Source organism: Scyliorhinus canicula, chromosome 22 (genome assembly GCF_902713615.1).
Source record: "Scyliorhinus canicula chromosome 22, sScyCan1.1, whole genome shotgun sequence".
Taxonomy (NCBI): domain Eukaryota; kingdom Metazoa; phylum Chordata; class Chondrichthyes; order Carcharhiniformes; family Scyliorhinidae; genus Scyliorhinus; species Scyliorhinus canicula.
In genome coordinates this window covers 3,205,869-3,230,769 of record NC_052167.1, presented here as the reverse complement: position 1 = coordinate 3,230,769, position 24,901 = coordinate 3,205,869, and the positions used below count along the sequence as shown (strand labels likewise).

The following is a 24,901-nucleotide window of genomic DNA, read 5'->3' as shown; positions in this document are numbered from 1 at the left end:
CACGTAGGAGGCAGGGATTACCTCTCAATCCACCACTTGAGCAACATTTTCTCACTTCAACAAATGGTTACAGGTAGAAAATGGGGATTTTCAGCATTTCCTTGCACGGATCTGAATTTCACCGATTGCCTAGCGCTGGCAGAAGTTAAAATCAAATCTGGAAGACATGGTGGGTGTGACACACAGAGTTAAACGCACCTTGAAATAAAGAGACGTGTGGGAGGGGAGGGAAATGTTTATTTCAGGCTTTCATTTTTGGTTTCTACATTCATGTTTACTAAAGAACAGTCCAAAAAAGAACTCACTCCTGGCCCAAGAGCAATGAGGACGCTGAATATCGGTGCATGAACTCATCCAGTAAAACAGCAGAGGAGTGCCGTGCGAGTGCTTTAAAGGTTTGCCTGCTGCTACTGCCAGTTATTTATGCACTTCTAAACAGCAGCAACAGCGGGAGGTTTAAAGTCACTGCTTGAACAGTAATGGCAAACACTCAAATCCATAATAAGCATCAAATCAGAATTGTAGTTCGCATTTTCAGCCTCTAGCTTCCAGAAGCGGGGGAGGAAGAGATATTAATGCTGCAAGGCTCCACAGCAGACAACAGGTATACAATCAACACAAATGGAAAATGCTGTTTCAAATCTTATCTGCAGATTTAAAACATTGTACAATTACTTATTTGTAACATCCGCTTTAAGACACTGAAGCTGTCCCAGAACTCAGCAAATCTTAGTAGATAGGCAGCCCGCTGGGAAAAAACATCGCCGGGAAAATGGTTGCAAGAGGAAGCTCCTGTGTGCTGTGATCACACCAGGAAGCTCCTGTCTATTCTATCATTATCATATTTGAGGACCACTGAATAATGGTCAACAGGATCCAAGTGACTAGATGAGATGTGATGAAAAGCACAGTTAGCAGAGGTTTAATGAGCACTGACTTGGATGAAACCCTTGCTGGTTCAGGATCTCTCAGTTTTAAATGCATGCAAAAAAATATGCAATAGCAGGCCCACGGTTGATCCGCAATGTCAGCAGTGGGTGCAGCACCTGATTTCAAGTCCCAGTCCAGGACAAGTCAGTTCTGGAATCAGATGTTGCTGCATTGCTGGAGGCGCTGTCCTAACGCACTGCAGCCAGTGAGCTCTTTCCATCTCAAAGCCCCCTCGTTCTACTCTTTGGTTCTCCATGTAAGGGGGTGGGGGCGGAATGGTGGTTCCCACCCCTCCCCCCACCCCATTATTCTGTTATAAATACCAGTGGAATCAAAAGGGTCTGCAAAGCAGATTAGCGGAGTGCCTTAAGGTGAATTAAACGTGACAGTGCTAGTCTACCCCCGTCATTGTGAGGAATCCTAGAATTTACAGTGCAGGAGGAGGCCATTCGACCCATCAAGTCTGCACTGGCCCTTGGAAAGAGCACCTACCCAAGCCCACCCCTTCACCCTATCCCTGTAACACGGTAACCCCACTCAACCTTTTTCGACACTTAGGGCAATTCATCATGGCCAATCCACCTAACCTGCACATCTTTGGACTGTGGGAGGAAACCCACGCAGGAAACTTGAACGGCGATCTGGATTACGTTGAGCAACACCTTGAATCTAACATGTGCCATGGTACATGGCAGGTTTTCGGATCACATCGCAATCTGCATGTGAGTGGCTCACACTGCAACACAAATTGTACAAAGGTCACCCTGTCCACTTTAACCGCACAGGTGATCTGTGAGCCTCCAAGTAATTGCGCCTACTCACAGTGACACTGAGCAATCAGACAACAGTCTCTCGTGAAGAAACTGGCAATTTCTATGGTGTTCAAGCTAAATGAATGAACGATAGAGTTACCTGGCTGGCGGCGCACAGATAGAAACACATCAACTAGATTAACAAGTCTCTTCGAAGTAGATTGCTCCTTGGAAAGCTACTGAGAAATACTCTTGTGTGCTTGGATCTGACATGAAAACCTCCATGTTTTTAAAAGGAAAATAACGTAACTGAAAATAAAAGCTGTATCTTAACATCCCAATGAGTTTAAGGCATCCCAGGTCCGCCCTTCTGACAATTCTTAAGAGTTTTTCGTGCGGATGTTGTTCCGGGCTGTTCCCTAACTTAGCTATTTCTATTTCTCTTTACTTGGTTAGGTAAGGCAGGTCCCAGGCAGTTTCCTGCGTACACTTCCACATGGCACGCATTAGCCGGGTGAAGCCGGTGTCCTTTGGCTTTTCCAGTCCGCGCATCAGCCGCTGTTTCATGATGGAGATGAACTCCCTGTTGCTCAGCTCCCCGTTTCCTGAAAGACACCGTCAAACCTCAATCAGTAATCCGCAGGCCTGGGAACACAGGTCATTTTGGAAATCATAAGGGGTGGTGTGGTTGGGGTGGGAACGTTCGGATAATACTAGTTGTGTCCCAGAGCGAGCAGCAATGGAACATTATTTTTCTGGCTCCATAAGATCGAATGGCCCGAAAGATCCAAGTGACTGGGCGAGTTGTGATGACAAGCTCGTTAAGCAGAGATGTACTGAGCAGCGATTTGGGTAAAGTGCTGTCACAGGATAGACAACTTTCCAATCTCAAAAGTATACATCACCGTTTCTCCTGAATGCCAGCTGGCAACTGGGAATCTTGACATTTAGAACGCTGATGGCATTGTAGGGTTGACAGATGGGAGTGGGCGGGTGGGTGGGCGGGGGGTGGGGGTGGGGGGGGGGGGGTGGGTGTGTGTGTGTGTGGGGAAAGAGTCTCTTAGGGTGAAGTAAATAGGACTGCGCCAGCACTCCCCCTGCCACTACCACTACCCCTCCAGAAACACACAGTTCTCCTCCCCGCCCCACTGTCTTCGACTGCTCCTGAAATTTATTTATACTGTCAGCTTCAGGTGAGTTCCACAAATCCAGCACGCGTTAAAGTAAATCATCACCGGGCGGCACGTGGCACACGGGTTAGCACTGCTGCCTCACGGTGTTGAGGACCCCGGTTCAAATCCTGGCCCTGGGTCACTGGAGTTTGCACATACTCCCCGTGTCTGCGTGGGTCTCACCCCCACAACACAAAGATGTGCAGGCTAGGTGGATTGGCCACGCTAAATTGCCCCTTAATTGGAAAATAAAAATAATTGGGTACTCTAAATTTATAAAAGAAGAAGAATTCATCCCAATTGTCTTTCTATCTCTTGAATTCCTCATTTGTAACTTGCTTTCTCTGGCAATTGAGCCCCGTGCAGTGGTGGATAGGGGCTGCCATCTGTCTGTTTACAGCCACCAACTCACTCTCTGAGCAGGTTGTCTATTTTCTTTTAAATGTTAAATGTGGATTGGACAGCAGAAGCTCCATGTTGAGGTGTCTGGCTCCAGAAGCAGGTAGGCAGCGCTGGCTTAATGCCTCCTCAAAATCAGGATTTGTGGCACACACACGGGCAATTTACTCGTTAAGAGCAGCCACTGGCTCTCCTCGTTAGAAATTCTCACTGATGAGAGTTGCTAAACAAGGAGCTCTGGGGGCTCTCCCAATTTCCAGCTGGCAAAGCAAAATGCTGACTTGATTTCTGTAGAGAATTTCTCCCTGAACATCAATCTTTACAGTCACCAGCTGTACTGCTCAGATCCTGTCCTGTGACAAACACAAAACTGGGGAGGGGCGGCACGGTGGCGCAGTGGTTAGCACTGCTACCTCACGGCACCGAGGGCCCAGTTTCGATCCCAGCCCCGGGTCACTGCTTGCGTGGAGTTTGCACATTCTCCCCGTGTCTGCGTTGGTCTCACCCCCACAACCCAAAGATGTGCAGGGTATGTGGATTGGCCACGCTAAATTGGAAAAATTAACAAAGCAAACCAAACCGGGGCTTCTTTTCCCTAGATTTCCGAACATTTCATTCGTTTAAAAAGGAGACGGTCAGGATGCTAGCCAATCAGGATTTTACCCTCACTGCTTTGCGTCATATTCCATATGGCTTTGCACAGGGCTCATTATTCACCTGTGCTTGCGAAGTGAAGAAGCTTAAACGTTAACTGCAAGTGAGGCAAAGTCGTTCACTGAGCAATGGAAAAGGAATGGGGTGAAAGTCCTTTGCACTAACAATCAGAAATTTAATAGAATCAGAAAGAAAACAGGAGCCTAGCTGCCACAGAATCATCCCATGGCCAACTCTCTAAAGGAGGCAAATTGAAATACTCAGCTTTCTTGTAAAGAAGTCATGAGTATGGATCATTCACAAGCTCAAGGGAAGGAAGCATTCGATACTTGAAAGGATATCACCACAGGGACCATGCTGAAACATATGTAGTGTGGAGGGAGGAAGGATTGATCATCCGAGAGGAGACTAAGAGAAGGGGGGGGGGGGAAGAAGGAGGCAAAAAGCAGGGAGTGAGATGGACAGAAAGTGAGGGGGGTGACGGGAAGGAGTAGTGAGAGGAGGAGGGGGTAGTGAGATGGGGAGAGAGAGTGAGGGGGAATGAGAGGGGAGAGTGGGGGAGGGAGTGAGATTGAGGAGAGGGAGAGGGGAGGGAGAAGGGTCGCAGGGAGGCGGCGGGGGGGATGGGGGGGCACTGAACAATAACAAATGAAGCTCAATATGGAGAAGCCCAATGGACTACATTTAGTGGAAGCTTGAGACTCAAGCAGGACACTGATGATCCAAACTTCTGGCTTAGTCTGAGGTGGGTCTGTATACTTAGGGATGCTGGTGGAATAGGTGCTATGTGTGTTTGCAGCAATGAACGACAATGGCTCAAGTTTTGCTGGGAATCTGTTGGAGGAGCAGCTGAAGTGCAGATTTAGTAAGGCAGGAACAATACTTTCAGATACACCCACACGGGCAGCAGGACGAGAGGGCGCTGGCCCAAGGTTACGACTGAAAAATTTAGAACAGAGCTCAAGAAGTGTCCCTTGATAGGGAGGATGATTATCAGCTGCAATTAGCAGTCAGGAGGCCTGGTTGAAGGCAGTGGACTCAAATAGGGTCCAATGGTAAAGGCCAGAGTTACAGCCTAGTGCACCGACTGGACTCTTTCCTAAGCTTTAAAATAATAATTAAGCGCATTATACACAGTAAATCTTCACATATCACCAAGACCTGCACAGTTCTGCAATATCTCTAGGCCAAATGTTGCAGCAAAGTTTGTCCAATACATGGCAACATCTTGGTGTGCTTAAAGGTAAGATCCTCTCCCCATATAATTAAATTGTTTTTTTGAATGTGTAAATGTGATAAATTAGTGCTTTTATTTTTAGAAAAACCAGCACATGGAATGTTTAGAAAAACATTTTTTTTTTTGAAGTACCTAATTTTTCCAAGGGGCAATTTAGCGTGGCCAATCCACCTACCCTGCACATCTTTGGGCTGTGGGGGTGAAACCCACGCAAACACGGGGCGAATATGCAAACTCCACACGGACAGTGACCCGGGGCCGGGATCGAACCCGGGTCCTCGGCGCCGTGAGGCAGCAGTGCTAGCCACTGCGCCACCATGCTGCCCATAGCACATGGAATGTATTAAAGGCTCAGGTGTTCGCAGCCATAGCCACTGCCTATCCCTGAACCGTTCCAACTGACTATTTACCTAGCTAGGCCAGGCAAGCAGGTGTTGTGAGCTAGCTTAATGGGGCCTTTTAGTTTATAATTATGGTGTTTATGTATTTTCTAGACTTCGGCAAAACTAACTCATTCAGGATCCGAGAACAGTGGGGTTTCACTTAAGTTTAAAAAAAATTATTTCGGGGCAGCACGGTTGGACAGTGGTTAGCATTGCTGCCTACGGCGCTGAGGACCCGGGTTCGAATCCCGGCCCTGGGTCACTGTGTGGAGTTTGCACATTCTCCCCGTGTCTGCGTGGGTTTCACCCCCACAACCCAAAGATATGCAGGGTAGGTGGATTGGCCTCGCTAAATTGCCCCTTAATTGGAAAAAAAATTAATTGGGTACTCTAAATTTATTTATTTTTAAAAAGGTATTGGTTCACTAGGCATAGGCTCCAATACTATTAGAAAATGTTTCGGGGGAAGAGGTGTGAAGAGGTGGGGCGGGGTTCAGCGATGATACCTCTTAAAACTGAATAGTTAGCATTCCACTAGAGTAGTTTTACATAAGTTATTATATTAAGGATTGAGATGAATTATAGGACTGAGTAATCATTATTAACCATTAAACATGTATTTTTAGGACATAGCAGTAATAACTAATCAAATGGGATTTCGGACAGCTAACTTGACCAAAAGGACATTACTTGTGACATCTCGTCATTGTGAAACAATTTAGGGTGCTGGTTCTGTTTCTCACAGTCAGTAAACTGCTGGGATTGTACACAGCTATCAGGATCAGGATCAATCATGCACTGCTTGCCATTCTGTTGGATAAGTTTTTTAAAAATAAATTTAGAGTACCCAATTCATTTTTTCCAATTAAGGGGCAATTTAGTGTGGCCAATCAACCTACCCTGCACATCTTTGGGTTGTTGGGGTGAAACCCACGCAAACACGGGGAGAATGTGCAAACTCCACAGGGACAGTGACCCAGATCGGGACCGGACCTGGGACCTCGGCGCCGTGAGGCAGCAGGGCTAACCCACTGCGTCACCGTGCTGCCCTCTATTGGATAAGTTTAAACGTAGCAGCTTCAGGGATTGGATCGTGGCCAACTGGGGTGGGCTATTGATTTTAAGTACTGTGTTCTGATCCTTGTTGGCAGAACAGGTCTTGGCAGATATTCAGTCTGTTCTCCGTGTATACGTAACAAGCTTGATTAAATAAGCCATCTCGTCCAGGTTGTCGTGTTTGTTCCTATCTGTACTGAGTTGAGCCACAGGGAATAACCCCACGTGGAAGCTGACTCAATACACAGTTCTTGAAATCGCTCCTACATCAAGGTGATCCCTTAATCAAAGATATAATTGCTTATAATTTATAACTTCTTTCATTTGAGGGGAGGAAGCGGTAAATGGGGTGCGACCTTTTACAGAGCTGATAGACAGTGGAAAGTTTTGAGGAGGCTCTTAAAGGCGGAGATCGAGGCAGAGAAGGAGGAAGGTTTTGCCCCGCAATTTCTGAACGAGGGGCTGGAAGTTTTTGCCCCTGAACCCAGAGTTGGAAAGGGGAAAATGAAAACCGGAAGCCAGGGTGCAGCGAGATGTTGAGGAATTCTTTGGGTTCACTCACCATCACTATCGAACAAAGCAAAGACAACATCGCAAACGTGATCAGAAAGTTCCACTCGTGCCACTGTCCTGGCCACCTGCTTCATGGTTGCTGTTTAGGAAATGATGTTTGTTAAAATCCTTGAACAAAGTATTCTGTGGTTGCAATTGTAGGCCCACTTATGGCATTTACTCCCGAACATAGACAGTGCAAATACTAATCATCCAACAGAAACTGCTCAGACCTGCTTATGGCTTCATGAGATGCAGGGACTTCAAGATTCTGAATGAAGTCTGTTACGCTATAAGCTGAATCGTGACAGGTAAAGTGAGACCCACTCCAGGTTCCTTATTTATAAAATGACCTGCAAAGTTTCAATACAAACTCTGATGGGCTTCAATTCATAACATGCATTAACTTAGCTCAATCTCAAGGAAACATGAAAAGTTTTCTTTAAAACTTACATCCATTTCTGGGTTTCTCGCATCCACTGCTCTGGTCTCCCTGTCCAATTTATAAGTTGATCATTTCCAAAATGAAAACAGAGGAAAAAAAAAACCCTGCTAATGCATTCTGAGAATCAGAGTGATGGGGCGCGATTCTCCTCCCCGCCGCCCCACATTTCTGCCCCGGTCAATGGGGTTTCCCATTGTGGGGCAGTCCCACACCGGCGGGAAACCCCCGGGCACCGTCGGCAAAACGGATCATCCCGCCGGCGGAGAATCCCGGCCATGGTTTCTACAAGTGCACAGGCTCAATCGCAGAGAGACTCAATACTATTAACTTCATTGTACCTTTATCAATCGAGGCCCCTGCCATGTGGTAGAAGCTCAGTGCTGTGTCCACGTCGTTAATGTTCTTCAGAAAAGTGAAGAAACTTTCCACCTCCGCAAATGTGATGCCCTGCAGAAGAAATTAATTGAAATGAGCTCTCGTGTGGAAAGGGACCATTTGAGCCCACAATATCCAGAGTTCACGGTATGATTAATCTATGATGAGACTCTGCTTTCCCCCTTCACAGCACCTACTTTAAGGGAAATTAGGCTTCGCCCTCAACAGCCAAGAAATAAAATAATTCTGCCTGATCATTAATCGCACTCATAAAACCCTACAGTGCAGAAGGAGGCCATTCGGCCTATTGAGTCTGCACCGACCCTCCGAAAGAGCACCCTACCTAGGCTCAATCCTTTAACCCAACCCAACCGTTGGACACCTAGGGGCAATTTAGCATGGCCAATCCACCTAACCTGCACATCTTTGGATTCATTGGAATTCAATCCAGCTCCTGCTAATGGATTCAATTTACCCAAATATCCTTTGCTTTGTTCAACAACCCTGCAGGAATTTATTTCCCTAATCTCTCATCACACTACAGGCTTGAAGTATTTTGCATTCATGTGCACTTTTTATACCAACTTATTCCATACTTTGATATTAATCAGACTTTCCTGGTGTGCGGGTATCATCAATCTCATTAGTGATAAAATATATTTATATAGCCACCAAGAACTTGAAATAGATAGAAAGGTAGAGTCTCTGCAGGAGCTCTGCAGATTTGACTCGAGTGCTACTATGAATCAGTGGCCATGCCCTCAGCTGCCTTAACCCCATAATCTAACCTTTCTCTTTAAGCCCATCCATTGCTCTAACCCCATTCCTTCTTGAGGATTCTTGGTGGCACAGTGGTTCGCACTGCTGCCTCGCGGTGCAAGGGACTCGGGTTCGATTCTGACCATGGGTGACTGTGTGGAGTTTGCACGCTCTCCGTGTCCGCGTGGGTTTCCTCCGGGTGCTCTGGATTGCTCCCACAGTCCAAACAACTGCAGGTTGAGGGGGGGGGGGGGGGGGGGGGGGGGGCACGAGGATAGGGCAAAGGAGTGGGCTGAGGTAAGGTGCTCTTTCATTGGGTCGGTACAGACTCGATGGGCTGAACGGCCTCCTTCTGCACTGCACAGATTCTGAGATCTATGCAACCCATCATTTTAACGAAGCATTTGGTCATCTCTGCCACTATCTCGCTCTTTGACTCAGCCTGAATTTATGTCCTGACACCTCTGTGAAGTATCTGCTGACATTTCTCTGCGAAAGGCGTTGTATTGATGCACAGTTGTTGTAAATCTCAGTCTCTGTAGTGGTAGCAGCAGCTCTGAAGTTGCTCACAACATCCCGAGATTTGGGGGTGGGGAAAAATAAAGCACGGCTTCTGATAGTTCTGTAGCTCTTGCTGGGAATGATGTATGACTGTGTTGTTGTCAGGCAGCCCATTGGCAATGATCAAAGTTTCATCCTGAACAATGGCCAACTGGTTGAGGCGCCAGAGAAGCCATCAATGTTCCGAGGAAGCAAGATGCGAAACAAATCTGTGGGTGGAAAAGGTCTGCTGTCTAATACTGAAAGCTCCCAAAAGAATCTCTCTGCCGTGAAGCAGTCATGAGTGAAGGATAATGAGAAAAGACATTCTCAGGAGTAGTGCCATTTTGGCACTCATTCAGTGACAAAAATTCAGATAAAAGGATAATATGCAAATTGAAAAATACAAGACAAACAAGCAAAGTCAACCGGGGTTTTTCATGTTTAACCAATTTAGTGGAGGTTTTTGAAGGGGTCAATGGATAAAGGGGGACTGGCGGATGTACAATACTTAGATTTCCAGAAGGCTTTGATGAGATGTCACATTAAAGGTTTTTGCGCAAAATAAAAGTTCATGGTGTAGGGGGCAACTGGAGATTGGCTAGTGAACAGGAAACAGTGAGGTGGCATAAATGGGTTATTTTCTGTTTGGCAGGGTGTGATGGGTGGTGTGCCACAGGGATCAGTGCTAGGGTCTGAACTTTTTCCAATTTGCATAAATGACTTGGATGAAGGGAACGAAGGCATGGTTGCTGACAACACAAAGATAAGTTGGTGGTTTGCGATGCAGAACAAAGGCAACGCGGGTTCAATTCCCGTACCGGCTGAGGTTATTCAAGAAGGCCCCGCCTTCTCAACCTTGCTCCTTGCCCGTGGTGTGGTGACCCTCAGGTTAAATCACCACCAGTCAGCTCTCCCCCCTCAAAGGGGAAAGCAGCCTATGGTCATCTGGGACTATGGCGACTTTTCTTACTATACCTGGAGCTTGAGGTTCAGTTTGGCTGACCTCCTCAATCTGCATAAATATTTCTCTGGAAAGCAGGGGAGGGTATTGAATTGGGTGAGGCGGTGGCGTAGTGGTATTGTCACAGGACTAGTAAACCAGAGACCCAGAGTTAATGCACTGGGGACCCAGGTTCAAATCCCGCCACTGCAGAGGGTGAAATTTGAATTCAATAAAAGCTGGAATTAAGAGTCTAACGATGACCATGAAACCATTGTCGACTGTTGTAAAAACCCATTTGGTTCACTAATGTCCTTTAGGGAAGGAAATCTGCCATCCTTACCTGATCTGGCCTATACGTGACTCCAGACCCACAACAATATGGTTGACTCTTAACCGCCCCTCAACAGCAATTAGGGATGGGCAATAAATGCTGGCAGAGCCTGCGACCCCCACGTCGCATGAACAAATAAAAAAATAGAATAATTGCAGCAGGTATTCTGAGGCAGCACGGTGGCACAGTGCTTATCACCGCTGCTTATGGCGTTGAGGTCCCAGGTTCGATCCCGGCCCCGGGTCACTATTTGTGTGGAGTTGGCACATTATCCCCGTGTCTGCGTGGGTCCCACCCCCACAACCCAAAGATGTGCAGGTTAGGTGGATTGGCCATGCTAAATTGTCCCTTAATTGGAAAAAAAATACTCTAAACTTATTTAAAAAAAGAGAATCAAACTGCATATGAATGATCCCAGTGCAGAACTGTGCTGTGATACAGGGTCATCGACCCGAAACATCAGCTCTGTTCCTCTCTCCACAGATATCGCTTGACCTGCTGGTATTTCCAGCACTTTTTGTTTTTATTTCAGATTGGCAGCAGCTGCAGCATTTTTCTCTGGACTTGGAGCTGCCAGATTCAGGGCCCTGGCCCCGTCACCAATTCTCAGTCGCCTCAATGACTTGACAAGTAGTAGGCAGTGCCTGACTTTGCTTAGCATGGTGACTTTGGGGTATTGTCAATGTTCACACCATCATAACGGGTTGATGGGCAGGTTTCAGTGACGCTTCGAACCACGATGACTGGGACCGATCGGAATGAAATTCAGTAAAACAGGTGAACTCAAAACAGAAACAGGAAGAAGCGGTGATAAAATATCTCCCTGCAACTTGGCTGCAGCATTAAATAGCCAGTAAAATGCCTCATGTAACAACAACTTGTATTCCATTAGTGCCTGTAATTGTAAAACGTTCCAGGAGCATTAACAGAGAAATGGTTTTCTTCCCTATAACATCCCGTCAAAACTCTAAACATTTGGTTAATTCTCTTGACAGTTCAAAACAACGTGGACACAAAGAAAATCAACGCATAAAAACAAAAGAGTATGGCTACCGGTGTTTCGCTAAATGTCAGGAGCAATGCTTTACCACAAAATTGGCAGTGAGCAGAATATTAGCTATTAAGGTACAATTTGTTATGTACATAAATTCCAAGTGTGTTAACTGGTGGCTCAACCCTCCATGCACACTGCTGTTGCTCGAAGAGAATTGGCAGCAGTCTGCCTGGCTCTCATTTAATGTATTTCCCTGTTCCAGCCCAGGAGTCCATGGAAAGGGACTCACTCCTGTGTTAACCCAAGAAACCTTTTTCAATTTATTTAAGTGGCAATGTTGAGCTGAAAAATCAAAACACTTGCAGCTTGCCTGTACTGGAATCCCAAAGATAAATAAATGGGAAAGACCTTTTTTAACTGGGTTGAGTGAATTGCTGTGACAGCATTGAATTGCAGCATTCCTTATTTACCACCAATGGTGCGAACTGCTGTCAGAACACAATCAAACGTCCCAGTGGCTGTGAAAGTGCCAGTCCTGAGCAATGAATAATTCCCCCCAGTTCTGAATACAGGCCATAACCTGCCAAATGCGTCAGAGATGACAAAGTAATACAGTGAAGTCCCAGGTTTTATGTTTATCCTGCCACTCTATAATTTGTGGGGGCATTGCGAATTATTACGCAAAGCATGAAACTGCAAAAAATAAAATACAGCCAATTAAAGACTCTTTGGAAAGAGGATTTTGGTAATAAGAATAGGGAAAGGGAATGAACGTTAATGAGTTTGAATGGAATAGAGGATTAAGGAAGCTCTGTGTGCAGATGAGGCAATCATCAAAGCTGCACTTCCTGAATACAAAAAGCAGCATGTAAAGGGGCCAGTTGAGCCCCATCCACTAACTGAGTGGAAAGATCTTCAATAACGAATCGCCGCCTGCCCTGGACATTTACCGATCACAATAGAAGCTTAACTTCGCCACCATAACCCAAAGATGTGCAGGGTAGGTGGATTGGTCATGCTAAATTGACCCTTAATTGGAAAAAAATTAATTGGGTACTCTAAATTTATATTAAAAAAAACAATAAAAGCTTGACATTCCTTTTGGGTGTCACAGCAATGGTCACCATCTTACTTTACTGATTCTCAATGGTACACAATCTAGAGTTTAAAAATTTAATGATACAATCACGGCAGTGCCGCCACCTTGGGGCAGAATTCTACAGAGGAACAACCTATGTTAGATAACCCTTTGTACTGACTAGCCTGGCTCATCTGTCAAGACCAGCACCTCCGATAATGAGCCAATGATTACCAGTACACTGGAGAACCAATCCAAGATATATTCTCAAGTTCTGGAGTAGAGTGTGGTACTGAGGTTAGCACTGCTGCCTCACCACGTCAGGGACCCGCGTTCAATTCCGGCCTTGGGTGACTGTGTGGAGTTTGCACTTTCTCCCCGTGTCTGCGTGGGTTTCCTCCGGGTGCTCCGGTTTCCTCCCACAGTCCCACAGGAGCTGGTTTAGCTCACTTGGCTAAATCGCTGGCTTTTAAAGCAGACCAAGCAGGCCAGCAGCACGGTTCGATTCCCGTACCAGCCTCCCCGGACAGGCGCCGGAATGTGGCGACTAGGGGCTTTTCACAGTAACTTCATTGAAGCCTACTCGTGACAATAAGCAATTTTCATTTTCAGTCCCAAAGATGTGCAGGTTAGGTGGATTGGCCGTGCTCGATTGCCCCTTTAGTGTCCAAGGACGTGCAGGTTAGGTGGGGTTAAGAAGATAGGGCTGGGGGGAGACTATGCAGGGTGCTGTTTCAGAGGGTCAATGCACGCTCGATGGGCCGAATGGCCTCCTTCTGCACTGCAGGACTTCTATGATTCTAGAGCAGAGCTAGCTGACTCAAAGGTGAGAGTGTAAGCAACTGAGACATGCTGACAATAAACTGCTGCAAAAATAATCACAGCACGCCCCGCAGTAGGGAATGGTAGATGTACTGGGACACCTGCAGTAGGAAGGAAGCCAGCAAAGCACTATCTTGCTGGGTGTTCTGCATTAACACCAGGCCATTATTGACAGGTTCTTACCTCTGCATTTTTGAATTGTTTTTTGATGCTTTTCAACATTGCCATGAGCTTCTTGGACTGGACACCACTATATGCCAACAGCATACTGCCAAACTGGCGCTCAGAGATTCGTCCATTTACTGGGTCATGTCGATCGAACTGGGGTTGGGGGGAGTGGGAAGGAAAAAGAACAGATGAGACACCGACCTCTGATGTTTTAATAAAGCAGACAATTTACCTGGTGTGAGACACAAAAAGCCTTCTGACATCATTGTTTTTCAAAATTTAGAGTACCCAATTATTTTTATTCCCCCCAATTAAAGGGCAATTTAGCGTGGCCAATCCACCTACCCTGCACATCTTTGGGTTGTGGGGGCGAAACCCACGCAGACATGGGGAGAATGTGCAAACTCCCCACGGACAGTGACCCAGGGCCAGGATTCGAACCCGGGTCCTCAGCGCCGTGAGGCAGCAGTGCTAACCACTGCGCCACGAGCTGCCCCTCTTCTGACATAATTTTTAAGTTCGACACTCAATTAGGGACGCTAGAAACGTTACCAATTAAGAAACAGTCTTGTTTTTGCATTGTTTAAAATTAAATGGTAATGACCTAATTTCATCACATTATCATCCCTTATCTCTACACCATCAAACTAGTCCAAACAATTTCAAAGCTATTTCGTTGCAGCTTTGTTTATTGATGGATCTTCAGTTTTTGCTCATCGGTAGTCTGGAATCTTGAACACAATTGTGATGTTCATCTGTTAAAATGGAGCTATGTTTAACCTAGTCAGGCCTTTTGAAGCCCCCAAGTCTGGGAGTGTTGTCAATTCAGGGTTCTTTCTTTGGGTTCTGGGGTGGGGCAGAGGTGAGAGAAGCCAAATTATCAAGCTCAAAAGAAAAAAGGACAAGAACCTTTTTAAAATAAATTTAGAGTACCCAATTTTTTTTTTTTCCAATTAAGGGGCAATTTAACGTGGCCAATCCACCTACCCTGCACATCTTTGGGTTGTGGGGGTGAAACCCACGCAGACACGGGGAGAATGGTGCAAACTCCACATGGACAGTGATCCAGGGCCGGGATTCGAACCCGGGTCCTCAGCGCGGGCATCTCTTTGATGCTGTATTGCATCTTGTAGTTGGCACACATTGCTGCCACTGTGCATTAGTGGTGAAGGGAGTGGACATTTAAAGGTGGTGGCTGGACTTCTCCGTCCTGAATGGTGTGGAGATTCTGGAGTGTTATTGGAGCCACACTCATCCAGACCAATGGGGAGTATTCTATCACATTCCTGACTTGTGCCTTGTTGATGGTGGACAGGCTTTGGGTGGGGAATCAGGATGTGAGTTACTCATCACAGAATATCCAGCCTCTGATCTGCTCCTTTGGCCAGAGTATTTATTTATTTATTTATTTATAAATTTAGAGTACCTAATTCATTTTTTCCAATTAAGGGGCAATTTAGCGTGGCCAATCCACCTACCCTGCACATCTTTGGGCTGTGGGGGCGACACCCACGCAAACGTGGGGAGAATGTCCAAACTCCACACGGACAGTGACCCAGAGTTGGGATCGAACCTGGGACCTTGGCGCCGTGAGGCTGCAGGGCTAACCCACTGCGCCACCGTGCTGCCTCGCCACAGTATTTCTATGGCTGGTTCAATTTGGTTTCTGGTCAATGGTAACCTCTAGTATGTTGACAGTGATGGTGATACCATTGAACCTCAAGAGGATGTGGTTAGATTCTCCCTGGTTGGAGATGGTCATTGCTTGGCACTCGTGTGGTGTGAATGCTACTTGCTAGTTATCAGCCCCTGCTTGAACGTTGACCAGGTCTTGTTACATATGGGCACAAACTGCTTCTGTATCTGAGCAGGCATGAATGTTGCTGAGCATTGTGCAATCAGAAATTATAAAAGAAAATCATCAGTTCTTACTACCATGCCATCCCTGGAATTATTTATTCAATTGCAAGCACATAAATGCAATTTTTCCATTTCTGATTAATTACATTCAGCTCAGAGCGACTGTGATTTTACTTTACAGGTGAGAGCGAGAGTTTGTACCTCCACACGGGCATGGGTGTCGCTGATGTTTGTTGCCCATGCCTAATTGCCCTCGAACTGAGCGGCTTGCTCCACCATTTTCAGAGGGCATTGAAGTGTCAACCACATTGTTATGAGCCTAGAGTCACATGTCGGCAAAATCAGGCCAGGCGGCAGGCTTGCTCCCCTGACTTCATTCAACAATCGATGAGAGCTTTATGGTTCATAGTTTCAATTCCACCAGCGGCTGGCGTGGGATTTGAACCTGCATCCCCCACAGCGTTAGCTGAGGGCCTCTGCATTACTAGCTCAGTGATAATACCACTGCACCACCTTCTCCCTAATTACACTCAAGAGTCTCCTTATAATAGCCACGGATATTATCGAAGTTCACACCCAATGCCAGGGATTGTTTTCTTAACAATGTAGGGAAACCACCATGAGGGACAACAAGCCTAGGATAATTAAGGAAAGTCAGCTTGGATTCATTTAGGGAAATTCAGATTTAACTAACTTCGCCCGGAAGAAAAGTGAAAGTAGGCACTTGGTGAGAAATTGGCTGACTGACGGGAACCAGCCAGTAGTGGTGAATGGTTGTTTTTCAGATTGGAAGGAGGCTTGGTGTGGTTATACAGGGGTCAATGTTGGGACTGCTATTCTTCCAGGTATATGTTTAAAAAAAAAAAAAATTGAAATTTTTACAAAATATAAACATCTTGACTCTATTAACAAACAACCGGGGTAACACCCCAAGAACAATACCCCCCCAACTTCAAGAGCAACTTCAAACAAAAGGCAAAATAAAAAAACAACAGATCACCCAAACAACAAAAGGGAAAGAGATAGCACCCGCCACATCCCACATACCCATGTACACAGTTCTCCCTCCCCCCAATCCAAACCCCCCCCCCCCCCCCCCCCCCCCCCCCCGGGTTGCTGCTGCTGTCGACCTATTTCCCTACCGTTCTGCCAGGAAGTCCAAGGCTGCCACCGCCTGAAAAACCCTTAGGGCAAATTTCACCTTCTCCAATTTAATGAAACCCGCCATATCATTGATCCAGGCCTCCACGCTTGGGGGCCTCGCATCCTTCCATTGGAGCAAGATCCTCCGCCGGGCTACTAGGGACGCAAAGGCCAGAACACCGGCCTCTTTCGCCTCCTGCACTCCCGGCTCCACTGCAACCCCAAAAATTGTGAGTCTCCAGCCTGGCTTGACCCTGGATCCCACCACCCTCGACACCGTCCTTGCTGCCCCCTTCCAAAACTCCCCCAACGCTGGGCACGCCCAAAACATATGGGCGTGGTTCGCTGGGCTCCCCGAGCACCTAGCACACCTGTCCTCGTCCCCGAAAAACCTACTCATCCTCGTCCCAGTCATGTGGGCCCTATGCAGCACCTTGAACTGTATGAGGCTAAGCCTCGCACAGGAAGAGGAGGAATTCACTCTCTCCAGGGCATTCCAGGTATATGTTAATGGCCTAGACAGTGGTAGTCAGGGCATGATTTCAAAATTTGCGGATGATATGAAGGTTGGAAGCACTGTCAACTGTGAGGAGTATAGACTTGAACTTCAAACGAACGTAGACAAGTTCGTGGATGGGGCAGACAAGTGGCGAATGGAGTTTAATGCAGAAAAGTGTGGGGTAATTGGAGATTATTAAAATAAAGGTGTATGTATGTACGTAAATCATTGGATTTGGCAGGGCCTGTTGAGAGAACAGTTAATAAAGCATATCATAACTCAGGCTTTATTAATTGGAGTACAAGAGTAAGGGGGTCTTGTTGAACTTGTATAAGATGTAATTCGACCTCATCCACTTCTACTGCATCCACTTCTGGGCCCCGTACTTGAGGAAGAATGGGAAGGCGTTGGAGAGGGGACAGAGGAGATTCACAAGAATGACCCCAGGGATAAAGGACTGAAGCTGCAAGGGCTGATTGAAGAGGTTGGGACGGCTTTCCTCAGACAGAAGGCGGCCAAGAGTAGATTTGATAAAGATATTCAAGGTTCTGAGGTGTACGGACGGGGTAAATAATGAGAGACTGTTCCCACTCAAGGGAGCATCAAGATCTAGAGGGTACAGATTCAAAATAATTGGCAAACTCCACATGGACAGTGACCCAGAGCCGGGATCGAACCTGGGACCTCGGCGCCGTGAGGCAGCAGTGCTAACCGCTGAGCCACCGTGCTGCCCTGACCAGTGCAATTCTAACAGTTAAATACAGTAGTCCCCCTTTATAACGCGGGTGTTGGGGTCCAAGACAGCCACCCGCGTTGTATCCGAGCCGCGGATATCCAAGATGGGGGTTTTAAATTTATTTAAAAATCTATGCTAGCGCTTCCCATTGTGAGTCTACGGGGGGGCGGGGGAGAGGTCAGACCCCCGTAGACTCACAATGGGAAGCGCTAGCAGAGATTTTTAAATAAATTTAAAACCCCCATCGTGGATCCAATTAAAATTTCAGCGGCCGGCTCACTTTGATCCGGAGAAGGAAGCTGCTCTCACTGAAATCAGCCGGCCGCTGAAATTGACACTGCCCGCTGCTCTCTCCCTCCAATCCAACTTTTAAGTTTTAATGTTTCTGATTGGAGGGAGAGAGCAGCCGGCAGTGTCAATTTCAGCGGCCGGCTCACTTTGATCCAGAGAGGGAAGCTGCTCTCACTGAAATAATCAGCCGGCCGCTGAAATTGACACAACTGACAGTTGGGGTCCATTAGCCCCCCCGCGGTATATCGCGAACCGCGGTATTGTGGAGCGCGGTATAACGGGGGACTACTGTACCCACTTCTGCACTTTGCCAGATTGGCAGTTCTATAAAAGAGTAACATGGGAACATGTTAGTAAATAGATAAATGTATGAGTTAGGAGCAACAAATGGCCAGTTGGCCCTGTGGTGATCGTAGATCTGACTAGATGCAATACAACTGAGCAAACACTAGAGGGAGCACGGGAGAGCTATAAATACACCGGGACAGGAAGTGAGGACACACTTCACGGAAGGCAGAACTGGTAGCAGGACACAGACACAAGCAGGCAGCATTTGAGGTAGCCGTAAGTTAAGCTTTGAAGAGAGAACAAATTCACAATAAAGCATCTTCTCCACATTTGAGACTACGAGCTTTATTAAGACACGAGGAACAACACAGGCCCCTCTAGCCTGCTCTGTCATTCCATAAGATTGTGTCTGATCTGATTCTGCTCTCATCACCACATTATGACCAACCCTGCTAATGTTTGACTCCCTTGTTAGTTAAGAACCTATCTACCTCTGCCTTAAAAAACATTAATTGACCCCCGCCTTCATCGCTCTCTGGGGTATATAGTTCCAAACTCTCTCAGCCCTCGGAGAGGAAACATTTCTTTTCACCCCATCTGAAATGGGAGACCCCTTACTTTTAAACTATGCTCCCCTCGTGCTAGTCTCTCCCATTCTCTAAAAGTAATATAATCCTAATTTCCATCATTGCTGGAGTAACCTCTATTTGATGTTAGGTCAAATAAGTCGATGTTCCCTGTTTCCCCAAAGTATATTGACGGGGTTTCATTTTGTCCTTTACCACAACTCCAAACTGAAATATTTCTCCCCTTCTGGGTGATTAATTTATAATAGTCAACAGCGCCAATGAGAAATAGTCTACATTGTTCTTACCTCCAGTTTGAGCACATCTTGTTGCAGTTTACGCTGAAACTCTAGGAAATGCTTAATGGTCAGTTTGCCCTTTAGATCTGCACAAAAGAAGTAAGTGGTGAGTGCTGAGCTAACTCCCGATTTCAGTGTGTTTCCTGTCGTGGAGCGATCTCGGTGACGCATTCCTATACTGGTCTGCGATCGAATAATGCTCTGAACCTGTAAAATGTTGGCAGAAAGAGAGCGTAAAAGTCACAGCATGCTTTCTGATCACAACTTCTCGATTGTCAGCAAGACACAATGCAGAAATATATTTAATACGACACAAGAGCGGTTCAATGAATGAGGCTTTTCAGCCTGTTTTATTTAAATCTTTGAGAATAAGAGAGCAACCAGCTTCCCATTCCAGTATTTATTGTTTCAAAAAATAATTGAATCTGGTGTCCTGGCTTTTGCCACTCTGATTTTGGCCTAACGGCCTTCAAATGACTATATTGGCCCATATGGCTGTCATGTAAACCAACATGAAATAAATAATCTAACATCGGACATGTGTTGGAATGGTCACGCTGGTTTAAAGATCTAATGCAAAATATTCAAGATTAAGGGAATAAAATGAACTCTGATAATAATAGAAAAAAAAATACTTGTATTTATGTACTGTCTTTCCTCAAGTGTTTTACAGCCAATGAAGTACATTTGAAGTGTAGTTACTGTAACAATGTAGGAAACATGGTGACCGATTTAAGCAGAGAAAGATCCCACAAACAACAATGTGATAATAACCAGATAATCTGATTTAGTTCTGTCAATTTGAGGAATAAATATTACCCAGGACAGTGGGGATATTCGCCGGTATTCGTTGAAATACTGCCCTGGGATCTTTTACGTCCACCTGAGTGTGCAAATGGGGCCTTGATTTAATGTCTTATCTGAAAGTCAGAACTTTTTTGTAAAATATAAATTTAGAGTACCCAATTAGTTTGTTTTCCAATTAAGGAGTAATTTAGCGTGGCCAATCCACCTACCCTCCAAATCTTTGGCTTGCGAGGGTGAAACCCACACAGACACGGGGAGAATGTGCAAACTGCACATGGACAGTGACCCGGGGCTGGGATGGAACCCGGGTCCGTGAGACAGCAGTGCTAACCACCGCGTCATCGTGCCACCCCCTGTACACACACACACACCCCCCCCCTCCCCCCCACCCGAAAGACAGCTCTTCTGACAGTGAAACACTCCTTCAGTATTACATTGGAATGTCAGACAAGAATTCTGTGCTCAGGTCTCTGGGAGTGGGACTGGAAATCACAATATTCTCGCTCAGAAGCAAGAGGGCTACCCTACTATGGGCGGTATGGTAGCATAGTGGTTAGCGCTGTTGCTTCACAGCACCAAGGTCCCAGGCTTGGGTCGCTGCCTGTGCAGAGTTTGCACATTCTCCTCGTGTCTGCGTGGGTTTCCTCCGGGTGCTCTGGTTTCCTCCCACAAGTCCCGAAAGACGTGCTATTAGGTAATTTGGACATTCTGAATTCTCCCTCGGTATACCCGAACAGCTGCCAGAGTGTAGCGACGAGGGGCGTTTCACAGTAACTCCACTGCAGTGTTAATGTAAGCCTACTTGTGACAATAAAAATTATTAATTACTGAGCTGCAGCTGACAAACAAATAATGCTTTAGATTGCCACAAACTCAAGAGATAGGTGACACATCCGAAACTAGGAGGGAAATTGCACTGCAACACGTACCTAGCTACTGCACAGACAGAGAGTGTGTAAATAAAATCGAGGGAAATAGTTGAGAGTGGAGTTTAGAGGGTTATTACTTTCCTGCACTAACCAACTGGACTGCAGTGTTTTTTATCCTTACGCTCCTAATTTGTTTTGGATATTACAATAACCTTATCTGATGTTACCATGTAGCTTCAGAGGCCACACCCAACATAAATTTTTTAAAAATAAATAAATTTAGAGTACCCAATTACTTTTTCCAATTGAGGGGCAATTTAGAATGGCCAATCTACCTATCCTGCACATCTTTGGGTTGTGAAACCCACGCAGACAAGGGGAGAACCTGCAAACTCCACACGGACAGTGACCCAGGGCCGGGATTCGAATCCGGGTTCTCAGCGCCGTAGGCAGCAATGCTAACCACTGTGCCACCGTGCTGCCCCCACCCAACATAAAATTAAACAGTTACATTGAACATGCAGAAACTTGAGTATGATTTCTACAGGGGTTTTTCTCACGTGTGCCCTGCTGTAACATAGGTGGAAATCCCAGAGGATTAGCATAAGCAGCAGTGGCTTTCGGGGCTCCTCCTCCCAAGTTACCATGGGCAGTCATGTGAGTTCCAGCAGAAATTGTACCTGTTACTGAGGCTGGCTGAACCATTCTATGTGCAAATGCTTCTCTGATAATTACCTGCTCAAACTCCTCCAGATCTACCTCACCATCGCCATTTAGGTCAAACATTTTAAAGGCGATTTCGAAATTCCTGTGCGGAGCTAATTGGAGAAGAAATAATCAATTTAGTTGTCCCTAATGCAAACATACAGAAGCTTTCGACAGTTTCAGGTAAACCACAGCTTCCGTCATAACATATATTGTTTATGTCTTCTATGCCAATAGAAAAACTATATGCAGGTAGAGTTATAAAAGGCAAAATTCAATAACACATCTTTTTACGATTCCACTGGTTGTTGTAAAAATGTCTTTATACTCAAGCACTTGAGAAATTCTTAAATCTCTCCCAAATGGCAAAATCTATTGGAATTTAAATTGCAATTATATCTGTAGAAAGTTCATCCCAGCATTTACATGGCACTTTAGTGAATCTCAGAAACATTCCAATGCTCTTTACTTATAATGAATAACTTTCAGGTTCAGTGGCGCATTGTGTAAGCAACCACTTTACACTTGATTCCCACAAACAAGCAACTGACTTTGATGATACAGATTAAAAGGAGAAATGCTCGCCCAGGCATTGCCACCTCCCAAAGCGCCCGGATGATTTTTAAACATCCATCTGAACGGACAGATGGGACAGCAATTAAAACATCCCAGGTGAAGGACAGCACTTCCAGCAGTGCAGCATGCCCTCAATAACGCACTGAAAAATGACTGGCAGTCTTCTGAATCGGATACAACAGTACTAACTGAGCTAAAGCTGTCACACGTTGACCCTGTCAAAGGACTGCACTTGTGCCTAAAGCCAATCACTGATCACGTACGTACAAGAGCCGGATTCCAGAATGACTTCTGGGATAACCCAGGAGATATGTTCACAGTTTTAGAAAGATCACTGGAAGCAGACATTAAGTTACCACTTTACGGGCAGCACATAGTGGTTAGCACTGCTGCCTACGGCACTGAGGACCCAGGTTCGATCCCCGCCCTGGGTCACTGTCCGTGTGGAATTTGCACATTCTCCCCGTGTCTACATCAGTTCCCCCCCCCCCCCCCCCCCTCCCGCCAACCCCTCCGCTGTCCCAATGAGGGTCAACGACAGCAGCTCGCCTTTTGATTAGCCAATCTATGGCCTCCTGGACTCAACACCCGAGTGTTACAATTTCAAATCACTCCTTTCATTGGTTGGTACGGCAAGTGCTGGTGTCGATTCTGCTGTGATTTACCTCTCCCCCTTCGATCCATTTTCCATCACATCACCGCCCACTTCCGCCATGCTCATTTAGCCCTATTTTTTGTCGCTTAAATTGCTTCGACTTCTCATCCTGTTCACTCCTTTGCCCCCCCCCCCCCCCCAACCCCCCAACATGGTAGGTGGATTGGCCACGCTAAATTGCCCCTTCATTGGAAAAAAAAATAATTGGGTACTCTAAATTTATTTTTTAAAAGTTATCACTTCCCCAAATAACTTTCTCTATTAGATTATACACAGTGTCACTTCATGGTCGAACACAGAAATCAAGTGCATGCTGATTTGTAGGTCACATGATGAGGTAAAGTCAAGGTTCCTGCACAACCTTGCATCTCTTGGGTAAGGTGACTCGTTGCAGCGCAAGATTTTACTTCTCCAGAGGGGCAGGCCACTCAGGCTGGGAATGGGACAGCTTATCTCCGTGCAGTGACGATCCGTCCGTAAAATGTTACACTCTAATTGCATCAGTTATGCTGACCTGTTTCACACATGGGTGATTCTGCCTCACTGAATATTCCATTAGCAATTCACCAATTGTGGTGCTCATCTTTAATTTTAACAGCCCATAAAAATGCAAATATCCACAATGCTCCCAGTGGAATTGAATGCATTTGAATCGAATCCTGTACGATTTACAGCGTATCCTAATTGCATGCGATAGAAATGTCCCTGTGACACTGAAAAATTTGCTCTTGCTTCTTTTGTCTCCCCTAGAGTAGAAGCCATCTTTGTAGCTCTCTCTCCGCACATAGACACAACCAGGGTACAGTCAGGTAATTTACCCTTTACATCTATTAGATATCTCACACAACAACTTTACATCTATTACCCTTTACATCTCAGGCAATGCCTGAGAATTGGCTGGTGTGAACATACTCGCAGTTTCTCCTCTCTCCTCGAGCGAACACACTCAGTACCTTGGCCTTGGAGATCAGGAACTCACTTTACAGAAGATCGTGGGCACAAACCAATATTCTCCTGACAAAAGTCCAAATCTCAGTCTTAACCCTATTTTGCACAGCTCCCGAGTTCACTCTGCCTGCACCACAATGCTGGGTACGTTATAAGAGCCATGTAGAGTTCACGGAATTTACAGTGCAGAAGGAGGCCATTCTTCTGCACCAGGCCTTGGAAAGAGCACCCCACTTAAGCCCACACCTCCACCCTCACCCCCCAACCAAGTAACCCCACATAACCTTTTTTGGACCTTCAAGGCTATTTATCATGGTCAATTTACCTAGCCTGCACATCTTTGGACTGTGGAAGGAAACCGGAGCACCCGGAGGAAACCCACGCAGGCACGCGGAGAACGTGCAGACTCCTCACGGACAGTGACGCAAGCCGGGAATCAAACCTGGGACCCTGGAGCTGTGAAGCAACAGTGCTAACCATTGTGCTACCCTGCCACCCACTGTTCTGACAAATAATTCCTGAAACAGCTGCTGAACGACGCGGGCATCTTTCCGCACCAACACCACCGATCAGCTCTGTGTCCACTACGCACACGAGTCATTTGCAGGATGACATCTCCAACATACTTTGCTACAAGTAGCTATTTCTTCTTGGAAAGTGAGGGACTATTGCATGGATGGCTGAACATACACAACGGAGAAAGTTGTTCAACTTGGAACAAGCCCTTGTGATTTAAGTATCCTGCCTTGCACGGATGTGCTCGTGTCCAATACCAAACTGATTACTCTGCAGTACAAATGGCATCATATGACGTGTAATCAAAGTTCATGGAATTTGTAAGGAGGTTGAAGTCCTCCAGGTGTCGGAGCAGAGTGGCAGTGTTGGATTGTGGAGGAAAAATCAAGATGTCCTCGAGACCGACAATCTGCAGCTCCTCAATTTGTAGCAATTTACTCCAACTTTGGGATTTTTGGTCAGCAAGGAAACTGCATCATGGAAAGGGAGTAAAGAGCCTCTGAAAGAAGGCAGTGGGAAATCTAAGCCCGCAGAGTTCCACATACTCCCT

The 24,901-nt window shown here is 46.2% G+C and overlaps 1 protein-coding gene across 9 annotated transcripts in view; it reads right to left on the bottom strand.

Moving 5' to 3' along the window:
* Positions 1 to 217: 217 nt before the first annotated feature.
* The window catches only part of micu1 (mitochondrial calcium uptake 1), a 110,289-nt gene continuing 85,605 nt past the window's right edge, over positions 218 to 24,901 (bottom strand). For all 9 annotated transcript variants that reach the window (XM_038782705.1, XM_038782706.1, XM_038782701.1 and 6 more), the window contains 6 exons: positions 21,687 to 21,769; positions 19,285 to 19,482; positions 13,609 to 13,746; positions 7,919 to 8,027; positions 7,146 to 7,235; positions 218 to 2,287 (listed from right to left, as the gene is read on the bottom strand). In XM_038782705.1, coding sequence (XP_038638633.1) covers positions 2,127 to 2,287; positions 7,146 to 7,235; positions 7,919 to 8,027; positions 13,609 to 13,746; positions 19,285 to 19,482; positions 21,687 to 21,769 — 779 coding nt within the window. In that variant the 3' untranslated portion in view covers positions 218 to 2,126. The remainder of the gene's footprint in view (positions 2,288 to 7,145; positions 7,236 to 7,918; positions 8,028 to 13,608; positions 13,747 to 19,284; positions 19,483 to 21,686; positions 21,770 to 24,901) is intronic.